This window comes from Hylaeus anthracinus, unplaced genomic scaffold (genome assembly GCF_026225885.1).
Source record: "Hylaeus anthracinus isolate JK02 unplaced genomic scaffold, UHH_iyHylAnth1.0_haploid 11994, whole genome shotgun sequence".
Lineage (NCBI taxonomy): Eukaryota > Metazoa > Arthropoda > Insecta > Hymenoptera > Colletidae > Hylaeus > Hylaeus anthracinus.
In genome coordinates, this window is record NW_026534341.1 from 1,920,961 (window position 1) to 1,943,474 (window position 22,514).

General features: G+C 40.3%; 3 protein-coding genes across 6 annotated transcripts in view; 2 read left to right on the forward strand and 1 right to left on the reverse strand.

The window, feature by feature from the left end:
• Positions 1-175: 175 nt before the first annotated feature.
• LOC128888835 (phosphoribosylformylglycinamidine synthase) lies at positions 176-6,404 on the forward strand. The gene is made up of 19 exons (XM_054145992.1): positions 176-311; positions 1,077-1,348; positions 1,417-1,558; positions 1,630-1,780; positions 1,856-2,246; positions 2,312-2,424; positions 2,499-2,759; positions 2,825-2,898; positions 2,983-3,139; positions 3,221-3,567; positions 3,644-3,880; positions 3,955-4,080; positions 4,152-4,379; positions 4,447-4,645; positions 4,737-5,219; positions 5,298-5,477; positions 5,544-5,705; positions 5,784-6,065; positions 6,148-6,404. Exons 2-19 carry the CDS (start codon positions 1,080-1,082, stop codon positions 6,324-6,326), a joined length of 3,981 nt encoding a protein of 1,326 aa, XP_054001967.1. The 5' UTR covers positions 176-311; positions 1,077-1,079; the 3' UTR covers positions 6,327-6,404.
• A 104-nt stretch (positions 6,405-6,508) lies between these two features.
• On the reverse strand, positions 6,509-11,026 carry LOC128888837 (alpha-N-acetylgalactosaminidase). Of its 3 annotated transcripts, none has more exons than XM_054145999.1 (8): positions 10,901-11,026; positions 9,108-9,269; positions 8,178-8,352; positions 7,929-8,103; positions 7,745-7,839; positions 7,282-7,641; positions 6,890-7,054; positions 6,509-6,817 (listed from the first exon to the last, which is right to left on the reverse strand). In XM_054145999.1, the coding sequence occupies exons 1-8, from the start codon at positions 10,909-10,911 to the stop codon at positions 6,629-6,631; spliced, it is 1,332 nt and encodes a 443-aa protein (XP_054001974.1). In that variant the 5' UTR covers positions 10,912-11,026; the 3' UTR covers positions 6,509-6,628. The 3 variants fall into 3 exon arrangements, with proteins under 3 accessions (XP_054001974.1, XP_054001975.1, XP_054001976.1); XM_054146000.1 differs by lacking the exon at positions 10,901-11,026 and adding an exon at positions 9,761-9,971; XM_054146001.1 differs by lacking the exon at positions 10,901-11,026 and adding an exon at positions 9,543-9,653.
• A 1,248-nt stretch (positions 11,027-12,274) lies between these two features.
• LOC128889055 (uncharacterized) overlaps positions 12,275-22,514 on the forward strand; it is a 33,755-nt gene continuing 23,515 nt past the window's right edge. For both annotated transcript variants that reach the window (XM_054146365.1, XM_054146367.1), the window contains exon 1: positions 12,275-12,820. The gene's annotated coding sequence lies outside the window, so the exon portion shown is untranslated. The remainder of the gene's footprint in view (positions 12,821-22,514) is intronic.

Consider the following 22,514-nt stretch of genomic DNA (forward strand, 5'->3'; position numbering starts at 1 on the left):
TTGTTGCAAAGTATATATTATATATATGTTTCTACGGAAGAAAATGATAATTCTACGAAGATAATTGGAATGAATAAAACTTAAAATTCGGAAAGAAAAATGATTTAAGCGTTTAATTTTCACGATTGTATACTGATAGATCATGTATCTACACGAAGGACATTCATAATGTTTATTTTGTTGACAGGAAAAAAAGCACGTGGTAATATACGTCAAGGTTATGTGTCGTTATTCCAATAATTTCATAATAACACAAGAGATCTGTTGTGCAAGAAAGCTAGACGTATCTCGAACACTGTATATTTAATACCGTAAGTGAAAGGCTACTTTATAATAAATAATCTTCAACTATTAATTAAAGGAAGTAATTTTGTTATACTTAAATCCATTTCGGATATGTAATCATACATGTAATAATACATGTATAGTAAATAAAAGATTTAACTCGTTTGAGCAAAGGATTGTTGATATTTTGTTATGAAAATGTTGTTATTAAACCTTCAAAGCTTGATTAAAAGTTTGACGTAATTCTGCCATGAACATTCACGTGTGTAGTAGTGTGTAGAAAACTGTATGCATGTGCATATATATATTTCGGAGTACACGTGTGTGTACTGCGGCGATAAAATTTTGTAATTGAATTTATTCAATTAAAATCAAACTTATCGAAAACAATGTAAATGAATTCAATTAATAAATTTTTGAAGCATCCCATAAAATTTCTTTCCTGAATTTAATTTCTTTTATGATACTGTATTATACATGTATTGTATGTACATCAATTTACTTTTTTAAACAAACACATTTAAATCTTTCTGTAATTTAAGAAAATGTGTAAACATACAATGTTAGAAAAGATAAGAACATTATCAGATGTCCTCTGACCTTTTGCTTACTCTCTGTTTGATTTTGTAATTATGACATGGGCATTCTGTTTTGCAATTACCATACTGATATAGTTAGATTACAAAACAACACTCTTGGTAGTCTACTAGGGGGTCTGAGTTAATGGAAACGTTCATTATCAATTAAGTATTAGCGTTTCTTTTTATTATTTTGTGATTTTTTATTTGCAGACCATGGGTATTATAAGATTCTACAAGGCACCTGGTTTGAAGTCGGGTCAACTAAAAACCGTACTTAGTAATGTGACTCAAATATCAAATTTAATAACTGGTCTTGAAAGTGAATTATGCTATTATATTGAAACCAAAGAACCTTTAAGCGAAGAAGAATTAGAACTTTTAAAGTGGATATTAATTCCTCCATTCAACCAACACAGTTTAACAACTTGTAGTGTATTCGATGAGAAATTGGAGGAAAACTTAATCATTGAAATTGGGCCAAGGTAAGACAGATTACTAATATTTTAATATTCCAGTAAGTAAAAATGATCAATTTCCTTTTGTCTTACAGGTTGAATTTTTCTACAGCATTCTCCAGCAATGCTGTATCAATTTGTAAATATGTGCATATACATAAAATAACAAGGATCGAAGCAGCTATTAGGTATTGTATCAAACATAATGGATCGATCGAAAAGGCAGTCGAAAATAGCGTATGTACCAGATTTGTAATGGCGTTTTAGAAACAGATAGACCATATATTTTACATTTATTTCTTTTACAGATAACGGACGTGTTACACGATAGAATGACGGAATGCAGGTACACGAAGCCAATAGAAACCTTTGATCATGGTTTCAGACCTGAAAAATGGTTTGAAGTGGACGTTTTAACAGATGGCCGAAAAGCATTGGAAGAAGTGAATTTAAAATTAGGTATACATTTAAAATAAAATAATAAGGTTTATTTCATCTGAAATAAAATCGTTTATTTCTTTATCATTTGCATAGGTTTGGCATTCGATAGTTGGGATTTAGATTTCTACACAGATTTATTTCTTAATAAATTGAAACGCAATCCGACTAGTGTCGAGTGTTTCGACTTAGCGCAATCTAACAGCGAGCATAGTCGTCATTGGTTCTTTAAGGGTCGTATGATTGTTGATGGAGTGGAGATGAAAAAGTCGTTACTCGATATGATCATAGAGACACAGAAGCATTCCAATCCAAACAATACGATTAAGTTTAGCGACAATAGTAGTGCGATTAAAGGATACCAAGTCAAAGCACTTCGACCGAATGAAACTCACAAGTGTAGTTCCTTCCGCATAGAAAACGTAGATCAAGACCTTATTTTTACCGCAGAAACTCACAATTTCCCAACGGGTGTCGCTCCATTCAGGTAAACAATTTAAATATTATTTAAATAAATTGTATAGTATACCTTACAAATATTGTAATTTACAGTGGAGCTACGACTGGAACTGGAGGAAGATTAAGAGATATTCAAGGCATAGGTAGAGGCGGGTATTACATTGCTGGAACCGCAGGTTATTCTGTTGGCAATTTGCACATTCCAGGTGCGTTGTACTTAAAGCTTATATTAATTCAATATATTCAACTATTTCAATCAAATTTGTTATTTTCTTCGTAGGATATAACTTACCCTGGGAAGAGAAGAATGTACCATATCCTAGCAACATGGCAAGCCCATTGAAAATTATAATCGAAGCTAGCAATGGTGCGTCCGATTATGGCAATAAGTTTGGAGAACCAGTTGTGTCTGGTTTCGCTCGTTCTTTTGGCATTACGGATAATGCAAATGAACGACGTGAATGGATCAAGCCCATAATGTTTAGCGGAGGACTGGGCACGATGGATGCTGATATGTCGCTCAAAGTCACCCCGCAGAAAGGTTAGAGAAAATGATTGCTTATTAATTTATTACGTACATTGTATAACAAATTATTATTGTTCTAGGTATGGAAGTCGTGAAGATAGGTGGTCCAGTTTATAGAATTGGCGTGGGGGGTGGTGCGGCAAGTTCTATCGAGGTAGACACGAATTACTGATACTAACGTAATTATGTAGCGTTGCACTTCGTTTTTAATGATTGATTAAAAATGAAGTATCGTTAGGTGCAAGGTGATAATAAATCAGAATTGGATTTCGGAGCAGTACAAAGAGGCGATCCTGAAATGGAGCAGAAACTAAACAGAGTAGTTCGCGCGTGCACTGAAATGGGACAAAAAAATCCAATACTCAGTATACACGATCAAGGAGCTGGAGGAAATGGTGAGAAGTGTTCTCGCGTTATCGTAATGATACGTAACAAGATGATAGTGTGCTATTGATTAATGTTTGAATTAATACTAGGTAACGTTATAAAAGAATTGGTCGAACCTGCGGGTGCTGTTATCTTCACAAAAAAATTCGAGTTAGGCGATCCAAGCATCAGTACCTTAGAGTTATGGGGTGCCGAATATCAAGAGAACGATGCGATTCTATGTAAACCAGAGGACAGTAATTTACTCAAGGAAATAGCAGCTAGGGAGAAATGTCCTATTCATTTTGTGGGAACCGTTACAGGAAATGGAAACATTATTTTATCCGAAGAAAGCGACTGCGACGCGTCAAAGTATTTAAATGAAAATCGTAAAGATAGCGTGAAGCATCCGGTTGATTTAGACTTAGACTTAGTGCTTGGTAAAATGCCTTCTAAGGTAAGTACGTAGATGACATGATACTTTCAATAAATAAATCTGTAACAAGATATAAATTGTAAACACGCTTTTGTAGACTTTCAATCTTCAGAGGAAGGTGATACAATTACCCTATTTCGCACCGCCAGCGAACGTAACTGTACAATCTGTTTTGGATAGAGTTCTACGTTTGCCTTCGGTAGCGAGTAAACGATACTTAACCAACAAAGTCGACCGTTGCGTTACTGGATTAATTGCACAGCAACAATGCGTTGGTCCGCTGCACACTCCTCTTGCCGATGTTGCTGTAACTGCGGTTTCTCATTTCGCTACGGTAAATAAACAATTAAATGTAATGTATACCGATTCTGTTGACAAGTTTTTGTTTACTTATATTTTGTTATGTAGGCTGGGATAGCAACCTCTATCGGAGAACAACCAATTAAGGGTCTCGTGAATCCAGCAGCTGGAGCTCGTATGACCGTAGCGGAGGCTTTGAGTAATTTAGTTTTTGCACGTATTTCAGACATTCAGGTATCAATTCTAAATTGATTAATGAGGAAAACATAGTTCTACTCAGCGTGGCTTACACATCACGATTTCAGGATGTCAAATGCAGCGGAAACTGGATGTGGGCTGCTAAATTGCCAGGAGAAGGTGCTGCGCTATACGACGCTTGTTCCGCTATGTGTTTGTTCATGAATGAACTTGGAATTGCAATTGACGGGGGAAAAGATTCTCTTAGCATGGCTGCTCGAATCGGTAAAGATGTCGTTAAAGCACCGGGAACGCTTGTAGTTTCTTGTTACGCTCCTTGTCCTGATATTCGACAGGTAAGTCAAATGTAATATTTTAGGCATATTTTTGTATCGTACCATCGTTGTCGTTATTTTATTCTAGGTAGTAACACCCGATTTAAAAGCCCCTGCAGCAGAAAAAACTGGTCGTATATTATTCGTTGATTTATCAAATGGACGGAGTCGAATAGGTGGCACAGCTTTGGCTCAGGTTTACAAATCTCTTGGTAACAATGTTCCGGATGCGCAGTGCCCCCATATATTAAAGAATGCTTTCAATGCCACGCAACGTTTAATCGCAGGTGATGCCGAGTAATGCGATGTGCTTGAATTATTTTCATTTATCTTAGGGAAATAAATCCTTCGTTTTCAATATTATTTGTCTTACAATAGAGGGAAAAGTATTAGCTGGCCATGATATCAGCGATGGTGGACTTATCACGTGTCTCCTCGAAATGTGTTTCGCTGGTATCTCTGGAATAAACATTAATATTTCTCATAAATTGGGATCGCCTATCGAAATCTTATTCACCGAAGAACTGGGATGGATATTAGAAGTCGATGAAAAAGATCACGGTTACGCGTTGGATGTATTTAAACAATTTAACGCTCCCGTGTACTTGATTGGTCGATCAGGAGGCTTCGGATTGTTATCAAAAATCAACATCAAAGTACAAGAAAAGACAGTTCTGAATTCGACAGTTATAACCTTAATGTCCATGTGGGAAGAAACTAGTTACCAATTGGAACGCCGACAGACGAATGTTGAATGTGCATTGGAAGAGTTCAACGGATTGAAAAGGAGAACCGCGCCGACTTACAAATTATCGTTCGATCCTAATGTCAGGCCTATCGAAATACAACGAAATATGTCTTGTTCGTAAACTTTTAATTCCACACGCATATCTTGTAAATAAGTTAGAATAAATTTTATATTTTGCATTATTTATCTAGCGAACATCATGGTTGCCGTGGTAAGAGAAGAAGGTATAAACGGTGACAGAGAAATGGCGGCATCGTTGATGCAAGCTGGTTTCGAAGTTTGGGATGTGACAATGCAAGATTTGTTAGACGATAAAATCGCGTTTGATAGTTTCAAGGGTATTGTCTTCCCTGGTGGTTTCAGTTACGCGGGTAAGTTACGAAATTGGACTTCTCGAAATAAAAATTAACCGACGTTAAATTAATCTCTGATTTCAGATGTCTTGGGCTCTGCCAAAGGTTGGGCTGCTAGTCTTTTGTTCCATCCATCTCTTCAAAAACAATTGAAAGCGTTTCTTTCTCGTGAAGACACGTTTAGCTTAGGAGTTTGCAATGGATGTCAACTGATGTCCTTGTTAGGGTGGATAGGAAACGAAACTGGTAACGTTTCATTTAATTGTAAAATGTATGTAGTTTGTGAAAAGCTGTGTTTATTTACTTTTTCCTGTTATGTTGCAGGTAATGCCGGAGAACCAAATATTTTCTTGGATCATAACGTATCAGAAAGATTCGAGTGTCGATGGAGCACCGTTCGAATTGACAAGTCACCATCGATTATGCTAAGTGGAATGGAAGACAGCGTTTTGGGTGTATGGATCGCTCACGGCGAAGGAAGATTCACTTTCCGTACCAATGAGGTTTTGAAAAAACTGAAAGAAAGTCACTGCTTGGCTATTAAATACGCGGATGATTACGGCAATCCGACTGAACGATATCCTTTCAATCCCAACGGAAGTACGGGTAAGAGTTCGTCGAATTTCCCTTTCGTATAATACATCGAAGATATATGTAATCTGTATATAATATTTCTGTTTTGTTATAGATGGAATTGCTGGCATTTGCTCTGCGGATGGTCGACACTTGGCAATGATGCCACATCCAGAACGATGTACGCAAATGTGGCAATGGCCTTGGAAACCAACGCGTTGGGATAAGTATATAGTTTCACCGTGGCAACGTATGTTTGACAATGCCTACGCCTGGTGCGTATCAAGAGATTAATATAAAACTGATTCTAATGCATTCCTTACGATTTCTACGATAAATGTAAATAACGATATTACATATTTTCTACGTAAACGAGTTTCTTAATTCTTACCCCATCTCTACGTGTTCTTTATTTACGATGACGCTAATATCTTTGATGTATTGGCGCTCGAAATTTTACGTGTTGCGGGGAGAACTTACAGAATAAAAAATTCTTTTATTTTCTACTTTTTTAACAAAGTATGGTAACATTGTGTTGTCAAATATTACAAAAAAAGGTAAATTACAGTTAAAAATTTGTTAATGTTTAATTCGTGTTATTTAAACGAATTCTGTCTAACTTTGAAAAGCTGATTCGATGGCGTGTATTGTGGGAATTGATTCGTATCGAAAATGTCTTCTAAATGCAAATTACACCGCAGTATCACGACTCCGGATGGATTCACTTTAACTTTTATTTTCGTTTGCGCCGTTAAGACGCCGTAGTTTACGTCTTCGTATAAATCCTAAAAACACGCACGATTAGAGAGATTTTTTTCACTTGAATTCAAGGAAAATTGAAAACCATAAATACGTACCTCTACGCTGTATCCTCCAGGATACTGTAGTCCAAGTTCTTTCAGTGTAACGGACACATCGGAGGGTGTACCGTCTGTTCTCCTATTTATGAACGCTATGGCGTAAGAGTAGTAATTCTGATAGACGGGAGTTATAGGCCTCGCCCAGATTTCAATACCTTTATGCTGAAAGAGCAAAACACGATTCTTACTGTTGCATTCTAAAACCTGTACTGTTGTTTTAATTTAATAAAAGCGTATATCGCTGTTGAAGATACACGTTACGCCGTGGGTAGATGCAAGCCTTGTAAGTTAATCTATTCGCATCTATCCGTTCGGTGAAGTTTGTTTTGCGACCTCGATCGTCAAGAAGCCAATAAATGTTAATATCAGGACACGTTAAATTTACTAACTTTGTAAATGCGTCGACCCTGAATACCTAACGGGTCTTGATCTACAGCAATAATTTTCCTATTTTGTAGAATGGCTTTGTACTCGGGTCTAATCGTTCGTAGATCGACGGACATCAATAGAGGCGCAGCCAGTATAGCCCACAATGCCATTTGCGTTTTGCTCTGTTCGTAACTCAGCCCGAAATTGCCGATAATTAACATATCGGGATCGTTCCAACGTCCGGGTCCAGCGTTTGGTACGATAGCGTCTTGATTGTTGCCATAATAATCTATGATCGTTTCTAAGCTATTCCACGAGTCTTGTATATCGTCAAAGTTTCTCCAAAGATTACAGTTTTCAGTTATAGAAGTATAGTTAGGCTGAAATTTAATACAATTAAGAATTTTTTTTAAAATTGTAAATATAAATTTAACGATAATACTACGACGTTTACTTTTGCGGTAGTATTATAATAATACCAACCTGCATACCAGCATAAATTTGATAAACTGGCCAACTACAAGAATAGACCATAGGTCGACCAGTTTGGTTTAAGTAGAATCCAAATTCTGGATACCCTGAAGTATTTTAGACATTATAAGACTAAATTGGCTTAGAATGGCATTTAAACTAAATAGGTAATTATTGTTTTTTTTTTTTATCATACCTCTGTCCATTTCAGATGGATGGGAATAACATCCATCTAATTTTACATAATCTACATCCCAAGATGCAAAAGTAAGAGCATCAGTTTCTAAGTACCCTAATATTCCAGGATAACCAGCACAAGTATAGTTACCAAAATCTTCATAGATACCAAACTTAAGACCTTTTGAATGAATCTACATAGTAGAAGAAAGGAAACGTAAGACTATAATTTGATCAGAAGAAATTCAAGAAAATTAGTAAAACCTACATAATTTGAAAGACTTTTCATGCCGTATGGAAATCTTTGTCTATCCGGTACAAGTTGACCATTAGCAGCTCTATCTTTTTCCAACCAACAATCATCAACATTAACATATTCATAGCCAACTGCAGCATATCCTTCTGCTACAATAATGTCTGCCATTGTGCGAAAGAGCCGATCACTAAAGCATGAAAATCAAGTTTTGAGCACCTTCATGAGGACACAGGTGCTTTTTCAAAATTGTTGCAAGTAATTTTCTTTATAATAAAACAGATATAATATAGTTAGATAAAATATGTAATAGCTACATATGTGATACTCTGTTAAGTGTAAAAACTCTCTAAAAGTGTTTCAGTTATTAACATGTTATTATAAAAACTACTTTTCTTTTTCAGAAGTACTTCTTAACACATGTACCATTTGTTAGTAATATAACCTTGAACAGAAATATAAATTTACATAACTATGACACAGCTCTAAATAGAGTTATTAAGAATCATTCCTGAGGTCACATTATTCTTGATGCACATCTTTAATTAGTTAATTCTTTTCTAATATCTTATGAAACAATAATAGCCAAAGTTTTGATTATATTATTATAATGATTAATCTTTAAATTTTCATACATCAAAATGTTAATGAATTTGTATATGTCCAATGTTTGTTTTTCAAGAAAAACATATTCTACATATTTTAATATCTATCCAACAACTAGAATTAATACTATTACTCTTCAGATTTAGAAATACAACAGAGATGCTAATGAAGTTTCACTTTATCATAAAGGATCATGTACCATAGAATCCTATTCAAAAAACTATACCATAGTACCGGTATAATATTCTAGAGTTAGAGAAGAGTGTTGAATCAATTTGACACTTAGATTTCAAAAAACTCAATGCAAAAAATGGAAACCAATTAAGTATATACTCTCACCTGATACAATTCTCAGGATCATTTTTGCAATCTGTGTTGCACCTAAATCGTTCCCAAGCGAGCCATCCCATCGGTGGTGTTCTCACGAGACCATTTTCAAGGGCCAATGTCAAATCTGCCACTGACACAAGCAAGCACCATATCCATACCATCTGCAACATTCTGCAAAAACGCACGTTTCTATTTACTATTCCCTTTCACTGACACGAACACTGAACCGATTGTTGTTGGCACTACCACACCGATAGCATAATTTTTTCAAAGAAAAATTTAACAAAATGACATGACTCTGGCGGAGTCTAGAGGAGATCTGGTCGTTAGGAGCAGAGCAAGATTGCCATCCACATCCTGCACGGCTCTTAGCAGACTGATCTGATATAAGACCTCCAAGCCCAAGAGTACTTTCACCCAATGCCCCATTTCATTTTTACACACAATCACTATCGTTCGTGGTGTGAGCATTGATTTCCTTTCGTACACATAACGAACGGCTTTGCACACTGACTCGCTGATCGCCGTTGTAACTATTACGGTACAATTACGCCTAGGTAAGACAATTGTGAGTATTTATCCGCGGATCTCCTTTGTCTTCGGTTACCCAGAATGATCGTGCTTTATCGTACGTGTTGGATTACATTTTATGTAGTACGTACTTCGTAAATTTCTTTAAATTCGACTCTACATTTGTTTATTCGCGACTTGTACTCTTTGTTTACGATACGTTCGATGTTTTAACCACAGACAAATTTGAACACGTGTCACATACGAGTGACAGCGCTGAGGGATCTACGTCACACGATAAGAGCAACAGATTTATATTTTATATTCGTATGAATAGTTCGATAAGCGAAATAAGAATTGTAGATCATGGGTACACTTCACTTGTACGCTGCATAATTAATAGAAATTAATGGAATGGCTGATAATGTACATGGACTCCGGAATTCGAGGGAACTAGACTTTGTAATTACTGTTTCAACATTTTTTTCGTAGAGTTCTGTTATAATAGTAAAAGGAAAGTCTCATGTTTGCTTTACGATAAACATTTTATAGATAGGTACGTTGAACAGCGTGCATTTTAACATAAGGGCCCTGAATTTGCTGGCTACACCACTGCTGTAAACATAGCGTGTTTTTCGGCGGGAAATGTTCTAACCACATGTTAGAAGCGAACCTCAATTAATTATCGTAAATGGTATGGAAAAAATAAGAATTACGTGGCAGTTTCAATGGTTTGCAATTAATAGAAAATTAATGGATGAATTAGAACTGTTTATAGGTGTACGCTAGTGTTTATATACAAGGTGCGTACGCCTTTGTACGTCATGATAAACTTGACATTTCAGTGGCTGAAGTGAATACCGAAGCGCCATCGTGAATTTCAACATGAAGTGAACGGAATGTCAGTTAGAATTATTATCTAGGTAAACATTTTCAACGAGTAGAAAATTGACAAACGTAGACCTGCAGAAAATGAATGAAATATGAAAAATTGACGACTGTTTTGCAGAACGTGCTTGTTCCTTGATTGCCACCGGTTTCGTGCTGGTACTACTTTCCATACTTTCATTTTGATTACCTAATCGAAAGGAAAAATTGATCACGCCGGAGATATCGATCGAATTTTCCGGTATCCCCTTATCGACTGACGATACTGTGAGCACACAGTAGAATAGTTAAAAATTATGATTTGGTAAATGGAGAAACGTAGTCTATGTAAATTATAATATGTAACGAGTGAGTTAAAGATGAAGTTTATTCGGAAAAAATAAAAAATTAAATTACGTCTTTACCGAAATCGCATATCGATGACTATCGTCGAATAATTGGTTGATTGCACGACGTGCAGCGATGTCAGCGTATTGTGCAAACAAAAAACAAACTGCACTGTTCGCAGATGCGCCTTCTATTTATATTCTCCCGTCAAAACCTATGCATCTGTACGTTTTCATCAGTACAAATTAGATAAGACCTGTTATCGGTCAAATTAGACGTTTTATCGCCCGTAATTTTTGTTGTTATTTCACAAATCCTCCCTGTGAGATTATATAAAAGATTCTCGTCGATAAAATTCTCATTTTATCGCTTCTAGACAATTGACAATTGGTTATCGCGAAAACAAACACGGATTTGCAAATACACTGTCTAATATTTGTCAATAAATTTGAGAGTAGCTGTGGCGTAACAAAATAAAAGTAATTCGAATGTATATTTTCAAATTCGTTGAGTGCAATATTGACGTTTGTCCTCGTTTTTATAAATTATCTCTTGTGTCGTGATTGTAAAGTAATTCTTTTTCATCGATAACATCGTCGAACGAAAATTAATTTTCGTGCACCGCGCAAATCCAGATCCGTGATTTCTGTATTTTATTTATGTAATCTGACACAATTAATCTGCATTGATAACATTACGATATTTTTAGATTGTTGTTCCGATAAGCTTTCCATATGATTATTTCTATATAATTTACGTATTAATGCTACAGAAGATAAAGAATTCACGCCAATTATGAATGTTCTTTTATCGATAAAATTCTGTGGATACACGGCGTGGTTTCTTTTGGATCATTAATTGTGGTAGTTTAATCGAGAAAGTTGTGAATTAAATTACTTTTAAATTCGAGAATAGCTAACGAGGTAGAGACCGCATTTGATTATTTACGAATATATTTCGATCGACGTGTACGAGTAAAATTATTCTAACCAAACTTTTCTCTAAACGTGTACGACATGTAGAGCTAGAGTTATTGTAGATAGAGCAGGGCCGTATGATCTCACATTTTTATACCATTTTTATGTCGACGGTAAATGGTATCGTTTATACTTTTAATAATTACGTATACATTTTATGTTCACGTGAATAAAACCATAGAGCTAGATAAGGTGCTGTTTTTTTTTTTTACTTTACAGGTGAGACGTTTCCATATCTAAGAACAGGTCTATGTCTCCCTTGTTCTATCTATAATCAAACATATGATTAAGGCAGGCCTAAATATATCAGTAAGACGGAAAACAAATTACACGTGTACACATTCTATAAGGTGATATTTCCATAAAAGTAATACAGAGAAATATCACCCTTTAGAAAACATGCACAAATAACTCGTTTCTCTATAAATACCTCTATGGAAATACTCCCTTTTCGAATACGTACGCATGTAATTTGTTTTCAATAATTCTGACATGTTCGGATCTGCCTTGAGGGTGGATAGTGGCGCCACGAGGCGTTTCACCACCGAATCATTCGTCCTCTTTCTCTCTCGCGTTGCACCCTTCTCCGTTAACCTCTTGCTCGTTCCCGTTCGCTCGGTAGCAGCGAACCCCCAACAATCCCGCAGCCACCGTCGAACGCGGGGCTGCTGGAGGGACGGTCTGTTTCATTCGACGAAGGGAAACGCGTGCATCACCCGGTAACCGTGCATATTTTTTTTCGCGTTTCGCCGCCGCGTATGACAACGGTTTTACACGGTTAATCTGTCGCGACCACCCCACCCCCCCTCCGTCCCGCCCTCCCGTTCCCCCGCGAATTGTCATGTGAGTAAACCGTCGCGCTGTTCCCCGACGTGTTATGGCGTGGAAGTGGTGGTCAACCATTGCAGTGCCGTCGTTTTCGTCCAACGATACCGGGATACATCGCCGCACCAACGTCGAGCCGTGTTGAAACTCACCCATCGTTGGAAACATGAAGATACCACCCCTGTCATGACCCAGGTACGCGATTCACGAACGACTTTTATTTCTTTATCAATTCTTTATCAATTCACCGCGAAATTTCCTCTCGCGTTCTTCTATTTCGACGTTGCGCTTCGTTTCGTCATAGCCCGTGACTCTTCTTTCGCGTTACGCATCCGAACGAACGCGAACATCGATTCGCGAGTGATCCTCCGTACTAGCGTCGAGTTTTAATACGTTTTTTTTTTATTTTCATTTTTTTTTTTTTTTTTTTTTTTATCGGATGTCACAACGTACAGTAAGTACATAGTATAGCAGCACATATTTTCCGACGTCGTTCTCATTTGGAATTTTTTGGTCCGTTGTTACCCTTTGATGTTTCTCGTTTCGATGGAATTGGCGGTGGTATCGCGACAGGGTGCACTTGCAATCTGTCGGTGCATAAGGACTACCGTGAAATCTTCCGCGAGATCAATGACACGAGATGGTGTGTTTCCGCGTCGTATTTATCGTTGAATTTGAACAATGTTGGAGGTGTAAAGTTGCGTACCTCGTGTTTATTCGAACGGTAGATTTCGGTGCCATTGACGCGCAAAGGGCTCGGGCAATATCGCATGAATGGGTAATGGCGGCAGTCCGAGACAATAATTTTAGATAGTGACACGCATATAGCGCTGCGATCGTTCCATTGATCCGTGTAACGTTCACGTTCCACATTTTCTCGTTACGGGTTTTCCGAAGTACTTTGGCGAAAATTCTCGATGCACTTTTTTCTTACTTCGAATTCTCGAACCTCGGAGTTTCCCAGTCGGCTGGTACGGGCTTGACGATCTTTCGCGGACTTGGTCGTGCTTAGGTCGTGCGTCGAGAAAGTGTAAACATTTTTCCAACGATGTCGATAATAATAGATCAGACTACGGTAATTACCGTCTGCGGACGCGTCGAATGCGTGCGTACGAAGTTTGTTGTGTTTATACGGAACCATGAGCTTCCACCTTGAATTACTTTTTATTACAACGCTCGACGTATACATCGCAAGTATGACGTACGCTTTCAAAGCGGGTACGTAATGTCTGTGTACTACGCGAGTGCGTCAATTATTCAGCGCGAAATATGCCCTGACGTGGACGCTACGATTCGTAAAACAAAAGTCAACGTTCATCTACCCAACAATTCCTGATAACTCCTGTTATCGCCAAGTACACAATGTCGTACTCGAAACAACCGCTCGATCGAATACTTTAAATACGGTTTATAACAAAGTTTCCACGTATGATAGTTTATATATCGGATGTTTAGACATTTCTGAATATTCCGGAGAGGTCCAAATCTAAGAATGTCAGTTTCTTTAATCAATTTAATTTTTTCGAATAATTCCTGTCTTTTACACCGCGTGCAATCGGTTTCGGTAGAGAATCGACGATATTCCCATCGATAAAAGCCCGCGACAAAGTCGCCAACGTCCTTTTCTTCCGTTTTTAGTGTAACGGAGTGAGCACGCGGATATTTGAATTAATAAAGAGTTTCTAAGAGCGCGACACGTGTTATCGAATGATCGTCACGCAGAACGCGCGGATGGGGGCTGATTGGCCGAAAAAGCGGCGTTATGCGCGATGACGTTCTTCATTCGTAGCCCGTTTTGGCTCTCACTATTTACCATATTTTATCTAGGGCGGCGCGGGTAAATCGATACGCGCTACTTTCATTCATGGCTGCCTCCCCTCACGGCTGGCACGTTGCCTCCGCGTACCACCGCCGGGACCAACCCTCCACGATTTCGTCCATTAGTGGCACGGCTATCTCTGTCGCAGTGATTCTCAAATTCCCGTTCCCCCTCCGTGGACACCCTCGCGCGGTATGACGTCACGGGAAGCGAATCGAGTCGCTTCGAACTACAATCGAATACGAAAATTGCTCGCGCCGTGCCGTTTATACTCTACCGTGACTCGACGATCTATCGGATCTATTTGTCGATCGAGAACATTGTAAACGTTGGAAATTACATCTGTGCCTTCACGTACTCGATCGTTTATCATTTTATCTTTCTAACTCTTTTACTGATCGCATTTTATAAGCTCGCGATCCGGTAACGCTAGTTTACAAAATAAAAAAAAAAAAAAAAAAAGAATGTACATTCGACGCCACGATTTTTTTTTCTCATGTACGTTAGCCTACCGAACTCGAAAATCGCAAGAAAAACGTTTCCTATGGATAGGTTCTTTTTGCATGAATTTTCGAATTTGTTCTAATTACAATCGCGGATCTTTACGCGGATCATTATGCAAAATCGAATTTTCAACAGTGTACGGGATAGCTCTACAGAAATATCTCGAATGGGTTTCGAGTTAGTCCGTGGGAAACGTGTTAATTTGTCTCGTTGCGAAGGGGTTGAAACGGTGTTTGAAGTCGCAGCTACGGGCCACCATATCGCATCGCAGTGACAACCCCCCACCCTCGCGCAGCGTGGTCACGTCACTGCTGACGCCCCTTTACACCCCCACGCCAGAGTATTTCAATCGTCTGTAGCGTTCATGTCCTGCCAACCCCCTCCGTTCGCTCTCTCCCTGACCCTTCTTCATCCCTGTTTCCTCGTCATCGGATTACCACCGTCTCTTCCTACTCTCCAGCCCTCCAACAACCCCCGCCGTTCGGTTGTCCGTGTTCGTGTTCCGTTCGCGCACGTTTCGCCAGCCGGTTTCTCTCTCCTTCTATTTTTAGCGTATGCCGCGGCGGAATAAATGGCCCCGTAACCACCCTGTTCTTCATCGATACACGGGAATCGAGCTCGAACTTCCCCGATAAGAAATTCAAACGGTCCAAGAATAGCCAGCTGCCGACAGCGGAAGACGCCATCCCTCGGGTCAAACTTTGATTTACCCCTTGCACGACCGATCGAGGGACTCGATTCCGAAACGGTCCCGGGTTAATTTACGCCAGGACTGAAACTCGCCAACATTTCCAGAACGTTTAAACGTCGTCTCGAGACCATCGTACATTCGATAATTTCAACTATTGGTTATCGGAGTTATCAAATAATTGTCACTCGGTTATTACCTTTTATAAGACACTTTTTTTTTTTATTTCGATCGGAGAGCTAGACTACGATCGAACCGAGTATTTCGACGACAGTGGTAAAATGGAACGAAAACTATCGGTGCCCTATCGTCTCAGAAAAAAGGTCTGCCGACCTTTTTCAGTTCATAAACTAACTCCAACAGACCTTTTCCGGTGTTTGAAAATCGATTTTCGTGAACACGAAAAATGGAAAAGCTGGTTTGTGTACGTCGATAGGGGATAAATTGCTGTTTTTTGATATTTGCTTCCGTTTTGCTGTGGTGAAAATAGACTTTTGATTAGATTTCGAGTCGCCGAGGGCCCGAAGTATCCAACGCGAACCAACTATTCCAATTACCCATTTATTTACTTTGCGTCAAAGAGGAAGCAATCTGCCATTTTTTTGTCGAGTCCGTACACGACCGCGAATATAAATTTCCATTTTTCGCGAGCCTTCGCGCAGCTACCAAAGGTCCCCCGATACTTTTATTTATGTCTGCGGGATCTTTCGCGGAAGGAGAAATATTTGATCTCGCGGGACGAAAACACTCCATTTGCCAGACTCGTGTGCTCCTTGTGTTCCTTTTTTTTTTTTTTTTTTCAACTCGGAGCAGGTGGAAGCCTGCACAAAATTGCGCGTGAATTTTTAAAGACCACCGGAATCGCGTCCTTTGTGCGAACAATTATTAGGAGCGGCGAAGGCTTTCAAGCCTTTGCTCTGCGTCCGACCATGTTTGTTCTGTATACACGCGGTGGTCCCAAACTCCGAAATACGCGGTTCAACGCGACGTATTCGAGTGAAAAGAGGTAGCTGAAAAGAATGGAAATTATTTTCTTTCGTCGGAACTAAAATAGCTTTTATGTTCGCGAAAATTTGGAATTACTTTAATCGCGAAGAGTTTTACGCTGAGAGTTTGGAGTTTTCATTTGAATTCTACGTTGTTCTGCGAGTAATTAGAAGTTCGATGGAAGCTCGAAACACGGAATAAATTGTCTCCGTTTCTTCTTTGTAAAATGTTCGAACGGTACGAACAATTTCGCCGAACTCGAGGGAATCGTGGTCCAGGGTTTTGTTTTGGAATAAATGCAGTATTTTGTATTAATATTCCGGGTTGATATCGCAGACTGTAGACAATAGCGAGTTTCGTCTGTGTTATGATCGCCATTGTTCTCGACCTGGCTCGTTCCTATTGTAGCCTGGGCCCGATTAGAAAGGACACGATGATTTTTTCGTTTTAAATTGACCGTCGTGACGGCGATGAAAATCTGATTGCAACCACGGACACCGTGTTTTACGGTGTTGTATCCAGTTCCACGGTGTCAACCGCTTCCGTCTCTCGGTACTTTCTATTACAGGGTGTCCAATTTGAATCGTTCCCCTCTTAAAGCTCCGAACATTACTCCAGTTACCACCTGCTCCCGTCGACTCGCGTCTTTTCGGGAACCGTTTAATTTTTATTAGACAATCGACCGGTTTCGTCGACAGTTTTTTTAACTATTCCAAGGGGACGATTCAAATGGGACATCCTGTATAATATCCCGGCATCGTGTTCCAGGACGTGAACGATCGTCGCCCGCTGATTTCGTTTCGCTCGCGGATTAACGTTAACTGGCAATCTCGACGAGGAAAACGATGGAAAACAATCGCTGCGCTTCGAGTTTCCATCGTGTGGTCAAACTTCTAATTACTCGCGAAACAATATAGAATTTCTATCGAATCCCAAAGTTGTTAGGGATTAGAAATTTCGCGATCGTGCACTTTCGAATGACGAAACTCTTCACTTTTCTTCCTTGATATAACTTTAAGCTTGTACGAGTTGATTCTTGTCGAATGAAGAACGATGAAAAGCCAGTTTAAAATTGTTTTCAAATTGTCTCAAAGATACATTTCTGATGCAAACCAATTTTTACCTAACACCGAATTTAATTACAACGCGTTATTCGAAATGATATATGGAATAATATCGTTCGAAAAGTGCTCGGGTCTCTGGCGCCTGATTCCATACGCGACCCTTCTCTAATTACCTTTGCACTTTCACCAGCAACGAAGAAATCAACGAACGCGCGACGCGCAATCCGTAAATACGCGAATCGTGCATTTGATGGCGCGATGAAGTTTCGTTTCGTCGATGTACCGTGGCGAATTAACGTTCCGTCGAGGAGCGGCGTTACTCTTTTTACCTGTTATTTTTCATTTTCGAGCGACAGCCCCGTCGCGTGAGCGAACGAGAACCGTAAAGTTTCCGAAGGGAGCTCGCCGCTTATGGTTTCGACACTGGTGATAATCGTCGCGGATCGACGGAAATCTTGATCCAGGGCTCGTGTACGGAGTGATCGCCGCAGTAATTATAAGCGAACGACGACGAAAGCAAAACCGCGATAAGACTGGAAAGAAAAGCAATTTAGTTGTTTTCTCGAGTTGCACGCTCATTTTTCGTGTGAAATATTTCTTTTTAGATGAACAATTCCGAGCATTCGCACGAATCACTTTCGAAGGGTACCAAGATTATTTATTGGTGGATTATCATGGTTAATTCAAGTGGTGCAAGTGGCGCTATCCATGGAGGATTATTTCGCTTGAAAGATGCTGTTATTTGTGAATTGTTTCTGCTCGTACCATCTAACACAAACGTTTTATACGTACTAGGAGAGTACGTTACATGTCCAGAAAGTCCGTGTCAATTTCTGAGAAACATTCAAAAACACGTATGAATTTTAATATATATTTTTATCGAATTATACAGGTGCCATTTTGTCCCACAACTTTTTTCATATTATTTGTTTTCAACCACTTCGATATATTCAGACCCGTACCATCTACCAAAAATCGACGTGGACATTCCGGACAACCCATTACATGTACGAGTCTCAACGAAAAATAAGTAAAAGGCACACGGGATTCGAAACCCACGATCCTCGGATCCACAGTCGACCGCTTTACCTACGCGACCAATCTTATACCGTACGATTCGTGTTCTCGTTTGACTCCTTATTGCTTAATATAGGAGGCGCGGATACTACGTATATTAACAACGTACGTGTATATATACATAAGATATACATGTTGATTTATCATGGACGTGTGCGAGAGCAGAAAGCCTGTAATTTTACGAAAATTTCCAATTATACTTCTGAACCGTGACTACCTCCCTATCTTGACGAAAGAAACAAAGGATCGCTTCGTATCAGGACTCTGTTCCCTCTTGCTCATCCCAGAACTGACCTACGAATAGAGGTATGAATCACCGAGAAAAAGTGTTCTTCCAGTTCCATTCTCTGCTTGTACACGTGGAGAAATATTCGGAATAATTTCGGGACCGAAGGCGCGTTCTTTATTTATAGAGAGATATGCAGACGAGTATACCCATTTTCATTCTTTAGCGCCGTGAGTTATAACGTCTGGAGGATCGTTAAGAAGGTTGAGGTCGCAAAAAGCGTCGGACTCGAGACGCGGGGTCTCGTTTCTGCGAAACAATCGTGTCGTCTTTCTAGGAAACGTTCATTCGTCCTTCGTCGATCGTGTTTTTCGCGTTCCTCGGCCCGTAGTTTATTAATAGACGAAGTATTTACCTTGAAATTTTGTTGTGCAGGCCACGTACCGCCGCGGCGGCGTTGGACGAGCGTTTCCATTGGTCCGAGACTGGAAACCGCGGCGCTACCGCATGAAGCTCGTAATAAGGAAAAAAAAAAAAAAAGGAAACTCGTTTCGAGAATTCTTGGGCCTGTTTGAAAATTTCAAACGGTCGTTTTCGTGACTTTTACGGCTCGCGGACGCTACCGAAGCTCGGTCGGGGTCCCCATTTCGCTGGTCAATTTAGTAAAGTCTCGTTGTTAACGTTTGTTAGGAAACAGAGTTGCGCAACAGAACGGTGGACGGAGTAGTCGAGGACAAAAAAATGTATTTCTCGCATGAATGAATTGGTATCGAATCTGATCGCGAGAAATTGAATCAGTATACCGTGTCGCAAGAGGAGTCTCGAGATTTTGATTAACGGGAACCTGGTTCTCCGAAAACGGCGAGAGTACCTTGACTCAGGCCTTGTCGAACTCCGGTGCGCAATGTTTTTTTTCTCGTTTCTCTCGGAATTATCAGCCGTTGAAATTAATTCTGTAGCTTCGGTAAAACTATTTGAGCTCCACTTTGTTTAGATAGAGCTTGTTTGATACGAACTTTCTATCAAGCAAATTTAAAAATGTTCTAAGTGACGTTCCACTTGGAACACTTTTGTTTCACAAATGAATGGTACACGTTTACCTTAGAGAGGCACAGAATTCATTTCTACAGCTGATAACTCCGAATAGAATCTTCTGGCGGCTCGAGTGTCCACACTAGAGAGTAAAAGACTGTTGTCGCCGTCATCCCAAATCGGGATACCTTTCTTCCTTTGTCTAACGCTCGAAAAAAGAAAAAAAAAAAGTAATTCAGTCCCCATCGCGGTCGTCCAGCGTGCCTCGAGCTTACGAACGACGACTAATGACTGTAAGAGCCGGCAGCGTGGGGTCTATTGTGACCCAGTTGGTCGCATCCTTGCTTCTACGGAAGGAATGTGGGACGATTCGCGTAGATTATTCGAAATTGAAAACGATCGTCGTCTCCCACCTTTCCGCGCGCGAATCCGGACCGTTTCGCGTCTAATGATCGCGTTGTTCGCAAGATTGCGCGGTAACCGCGCAACAATAGACGAGATCCGCGATCGACGAACGATCCTGGGAAGACTTATCCGCGCAACGATCCAGCCGGCGATCGCTGATTACGCCTGGATTCGGTCGCGAATTGCCGGCGCGCGGGCGTTCCTCTATTCAGGTTTCTAGAACGGCAATTTGACTCTCGCCGATTCGAGACGATTCACGTTCGCTGCATTTCGTGGCAATTATACCGTCTCGCGATATACACCGCGACGGTTCTTGCCGAGCGAAAGTCCATTCCGGAGTTGTGTGATTCTTTCACGACGTTTGTTTTTCGAACGTTCCCATTACCCTCGTTGGACTTCCATTTCCTTTCCCTGGGACGCAAGGAGACCTATACGGGAGCAGGGTTGATGTCAGGTTGGCCAAAAAGTTCCTTCGTATTTCAAGAGAGCGGTACGATCGTTAGAAAATTAGAAATAGCCGAATGGCTGAAGCCGGCCACGTGTTTAGTCTCTGACCCTCTCAACGGAGGTTCGGTCAGAGGTGTCCTCACGGTTGTGGATTTTTCTGACGTGGTTCAAGACTTGTATCGACTTTCATGGAGTCGAGAGACCTATTGGAAATGTGGTAAATTCACAAGTTACACAGAGTCATTATTCGCACGCCCTATAACGCATACCTGGCCTATATATTCTGATCCTACACGATGCTTTAGTTTTCAAAGTTTTCACATAATTCCGGTTTCGAGTCCAACTGATAGCAGAGTTCTCCCGATGAAAATGGTACCAGACACGATACAATTCGGATTACTTAGAAGGAAATTATACGGGAAAAATGATTTGCACGGATTTTGCGTATCTTCGTTAAGAATAGTCCGATTAACATAGTGTTTAGTAGCGCTTTCAGCTTTTTTCGGGAAAACGTAAGGAATCCATCGGCGTTACTCCCGTAATAATACGATGCATATGAAGTGAAATCGGGTGATTATTGAAAGCCATAAACCAAGGGTGGAACCATCCGAAGCGCACGTGTGCCGACTTTAACCCACGACGAACTTAAAAAGGGTCCGAGCAATAAAGTGTGAAATGTTTGTCATGATATGCGCAACTTGCGCATCACCGGTATCGGACGCGTTACTAGTTCGCTCAACGCCACGGCGTGTACAATAATTAAGAGCGTCTCGTGAAACCGAAGAAATCGCAAGATTGTGGGTGAAAGTGGCATGACTCTTGCCACTGTTGCGTTGCGCGCCGATCATCGAGGACATGTCTGCTCCCAGAGGCTCCTCGGTTGCGCAACCTCCCTCCGCAGAGGTCGCGCGTGACGATCTCGGTCACCTTCGTCAAATTCGATTTAACCATCGATTTTTCGACGCGTCGTCCATAAATATCGCCCTTAATTCGCTGGAAATCTGAATAATTCATATGCAAAGCGGTCCACCGATCCGGCCTGGCTTCACCCTTGGGAGAATACTATCTTTACTAGTAGTAGTAGTAGTAGTAGTCTAGTAGTACTAGTAGTCTATCGCGTCAGCTACCCCAAAACTCGGGGAGGAGCCGGAAATGGGGGGTAGCTGAGACGATTCTGAACAACAATTTCCTTTGCAAAAATGTCGGATGAGGCTTCGTTAAGGAGATATTAAGCGAAAACCCCGACCAATCAGAGCGCGCGTAGACCGTTGGAGCGGCCGCGGTAGCGCTAGGTAGCCGCTCTCGTCCGCGAACAAGTGACTCGACGTGCATCGAAGGATATCGACGCGGCCGCTCAGCGCCGTAGCCTACGCTACCGCGGCCGCTCCCAACGGTCTACGCGCGCTCTGATTGGTCGGGGTTTTCGCTCAATATCTCCTTAACGAAGCCCCATCCGACATTTTTGCAAAGGAAATTGTTGTTCAGAATCGTCTCAGCTACCCCCCATTTCCGGCTCCTCCCCGAGTTTTGGGACACCCTGTATATTTGGGCAGCGTACGCCGATAACGTAGCCAAGCCTTCCATAGGAACGAGGTTGTAAACACACAGAAATATTTGCATGAATTTAAATCGAGAAGTCG